Below are 3,493 nucleotides of genomic sequence, written 5' to 3'. Positions count from 1 at the left end.
CTCGCCACCAAGTAGTTTTTCTTTGCTGTGTTGATTGATACTAGTATCCGCCCGTGCAAAATCGGTTGACATCGGCCAGAAAAAAACGCAGCGAAGCAACAATATTTACGTCATTGTCTGGCTGCATGCATCGCGGGCTTGAGAGTTGAGACGACAAATGCGGAGCCAGCAACTATTCTGGAAAATGCTCCCCAAAAACTGGCCGCCGCTATCCCGCTGAACATAAATAGACCAGCCCTACTCAATCCTCTCAACAACAACCGCCGTCCCATACGAACACACCTGCGCAAACCCTCCCAGATCGCTCGTATCAAATCGGAGCGCGATAATCGCATTTCCGCCCTTCTGCAAACACTCGCCCACCATGCGGGACACGGCCTCGTTGCGCGCGCGGTACAGCATTGTTGTGAACATGCCCAATTCCCCACCACCGATGGATTTGAGCACCATGCCTAGTCCTGCGGCCAGGTTGCGCGATTGCACGGTGAGTCCGTAGACGGCGCCCAGAACCCGAGTCACGCGGTAGCCCGGGAGGTCGTTCATGGTTGTGGTGATCACGCCATCAGTGTCGCTGAAGGCACCGTGGACGTCCAGGCCCTGCAGACTGTCTTGGGGGCCCATGGTGGACTTTTGTGGATGAGAGGCTGATGTCATATGGTGGATGTGTAGTTATGTTGAGGAGGAAAGGAGGCAGAGAAGGAGAGGGAGGAGGATGGTTTGTGTATTTATAGACTTTTCCGAAAAATGTTTTGATGATGAGTTTGCTTTCTATGCTTTTTTGATCATTTAAATTTTGGATTTGCTTCTTTGAATGTGTCTCCTTTTTGCAGCTCTGTCCTGAATCTCCTGGCTTATATACTTTTCACACCCACCAGCAGCCGTACCCGCTGGGTTTCGCAGCTAACTCCGTTTGGGATAAAACTCGTATTCCTTCAACCTCTTCATGACGATCCACTGCTATATACTTTTGATTGCCGCATTAGACGGGCGATTTGGCTTGTTAGAGAGGAATGTGCTTCTATTTATACGGTATTTAAGAGCCTGAATTGAATGTATTCATATATTTCCCGTATTCGTTGATCGAATTATGTTCGCCAGGTAGGGCTGATTGATTATCCCTGGACAACTGTCGTGGAACCAACGAACGAAGAGAGGCGTACTATGGTAGTTTAGCAATTGTCCAAAGATTAGGCAATATCCAAGCACTATTTAGTTAGTTAACTACCGTGTATTTCATAAATTATTCGCTGAGGAAGTTCCTAGCCCTAGGCGGATTTTATTTCTTATATTTTCTCCCATGGGATAATGTGATGGGTTAAAATATTTAGACGAACTTTTCCATTTTGGACCACAAAATGAGCCACACTCAAAGACGGATATAGGTCATAAGAAACATACCTCCCCTCAGAAGCCAACTCAGCCTGCCATCGAATAAATAACATTGTAAATCTCCAATCCGTCGTCGGCGGAGTGCTTGACGTGGCTGCGGAGAAGCCTGCTTATGTCATCACCTGCCAGCCAACTTCCTTCCCCCACAATCGTCTGCAGAAAATTGTTCATCCTCCGCCCACCAAGACAAGTCGACCGGCTCAGAGGTGAGTTCTTCTGCCCTCATTACCCACTCTATATACGTCGTCTATCCGTCCTCAAAATAGCTGCTAATCAGCCCATGCGCTCAGCGTGCTCTTTATATCAGTCGTACCCCCCCGTTCGCACATCCAAGGTCGCCCACTATGAGCGCGGCTCAGGCGAACGACGCGGAGAAGAACATCGAGATATGGAAGGTCAAAAAGCTGATCAAGCGTCTCGAGGCAGCTCGTGGAAATGGAACGTCCATGATCTCGTTGATTATCCGTAAGCCTCAGTTCTAATCTACAACCCTACCCACGTGAGGCTTTGCCCGACTATTTCCACCCTCGGACTGACTCACCTTGTCCTGCCTAATAGCGCCTAAGGATCAGGTTTCACGAGCTGCCAAGATGTTGGCGGAAGAATTTGTATGTGTTACTTCTCCACAGAGGCGACCATTATCTTGATTTTTGCCAGCGGCGCGGGTTAGGAATTGCATATTAATCTTTAATTCGCGTCACAGGGCACTGCTTCCAATATCAAATCTCGAGTTAACCGTCTCTCTGTCCTGTCGGCCATCACCTCGACGCAACAGCGCCTCAAGCTATACACTAAAGTCCCTCCAAATGGACTTGTTATCTACTGTGGTGAAATCATCACCTCTGAGGGAAAGGAACGGAAAATCAACATCGATTTTGAGCCTTTCAAGCCCATCAATACGTCACTCTACCTTTGCGATAATAAATTTCATACCGAAGCCCTCAGCGAACTACTCGAGTCTGACCAGAAGTTCGGATTCATTATCATGGATGGGAACGGTGCTCTTTTTGGAACCCTAAGTGGAAACACAAGAGACGTCGTCCACAAGTTCTCCGTCGATCTGCCTAAGAAGCATGGCCGTGGTGGTCAGTCTGCTCTGCGTTTCGCCCGTCTTCGAGAAGAAAAGCGCCACAACTATGTCCGCAAGGTTGCCGAATTAGCAGTGCAGAATTTCATCACCAACGACAAAGTCAATGTTGCCGGTATCATCCTTGCCGGATCCGCTGATTTCAAGAACGACCTCAACCAGTCCGACATGTTTGATAACCGCCTTCAATCGAAGGTTATCAAGGTTGTTGATGTTTCTTATGGTGGTGAGAATGGCTTCAACCAAGCCATTGAACTTGCCTCCGAGACCCTTGGCAATGTCAAATTCATCCAGGAGAAGAAGCTCATCGGTAAATATTTCGAGGAAATCAGTCAGGATAGCGGAAGAGTCTGCTACGGTGTGGACGATACTCTCAAAGCCTTAGAACTAGGCGCAGCAGAAACGTTGATCGTTTACGAAAACTTGGACATTACGCGATGGGTTCTCAAGGCGAACACTGGCTCAGAGGTTATTCTCCACACCACCAAGGCCCAAGAAGCCAACCGCGAAATGTTTATGGACAAGGAAACCGGGCAGGAAATGGAAATCGTCGACCAGAGCCCGTTCCTCGAATGGCTTGCCGAGCATTACAAAGATTTTGGTGCTACCCTGGAGTTTGTTTCTGACCGGTCCAGCGAAGGAAACCAGTTTGTAAAGGGCTTTGGTGGTATCGGAGCTGTTCTCCGCTACAAAGTCAACTTCGAGCAGTTGGCTGATTATGAATCCGAGGACGAATTTTACGACGGTATAACTTCTTTCTCTCGTTTCCCTCTTCCCCCCCCCCCCCCCCTTCCCCACTTTTTTTTTCTTTTACCCTCCTGGTATTTATTTAAAGGAAGTCGACCTCCATGCTAACAATATCTTAATTTTCCCAGATTGACGGTTTTGCGACCTCGCGGATAGCGAGGATGATCGCCCAGAAATCCCTTTGGCGGATGTTCTGACGGCTCGTCCTTTGAACTCAGCTCCTAATGAAGTGCAAGAAAGTTACCAGACAATCGCAACACGGGCCCTAGG

The 3,493-nt window shown here is 48.4% G+C and overlaps 2 protein-coding genes across 2 annotated transcripts; one reads left to right on the top strand and one right to left on the bottom strand.

Moving 5' to 3' along the window:
• Positions 1-105: 105 nt before the first annotated feature.
• Positions 106-621, bottom strand: HCAG_03052 (conserved hypothetical protein; the record flags this gene model as incomplete). The annotated part of the gene is made up of 2 exons (XM_001542831.1): positions 106-216; positions 283-621. 2 exons carry the CDS (start codon positions 619-621, stop codon positions 106-108), a joined length of 450 nt encoding a protein of 149 aa, XP_001542881.1.
• Positions 622-1,733: 1,112 nt separating this feature from the next.
• Positions 1,734-3,420, top strand: HCAG_03051 (eukaryotic peptide chain release factor subunit 1; the record flags this gene model as incomplete). Its single annotated transcript, XM_001542830.1, has 4 exons — positions 1,734-1,854; positions 1,948-1,997; positions 2,093-3,221; positions 3,380-3,420. The coding sequence occupies 4 exons, from the start codon at positions 1,734-1,736 to the stop codon at positions 3,418-3,420; spliced, it is 1,341 nt and encodes a 446-aa protein (XP_001542880.1).
• Between the last annotated feature and the right edge of the window lie 73 nt (positions 3,421-3,493).

This window comes from Histoplasma capsulatum, genomic scaffold (assembly GCF_000149585.1).
Source record: "Histoplasma capsulatum NAm1 scaffold_2 genomic scaffold, whole genome shotgun sequence".
Classification (NCBI taxonomy): domain Eukaryota; kingdom Fungi; phylum Ascomycota; class Eurotiomycetes; order Onygenales; family Ajellomycetaceae; genus Histoplasma; species Histoplasma mississippiense.
Note: the sequence above shows the minus strand (reverse complement) of the source record. Positions and strands in the feature narration are given on the sequence as shown.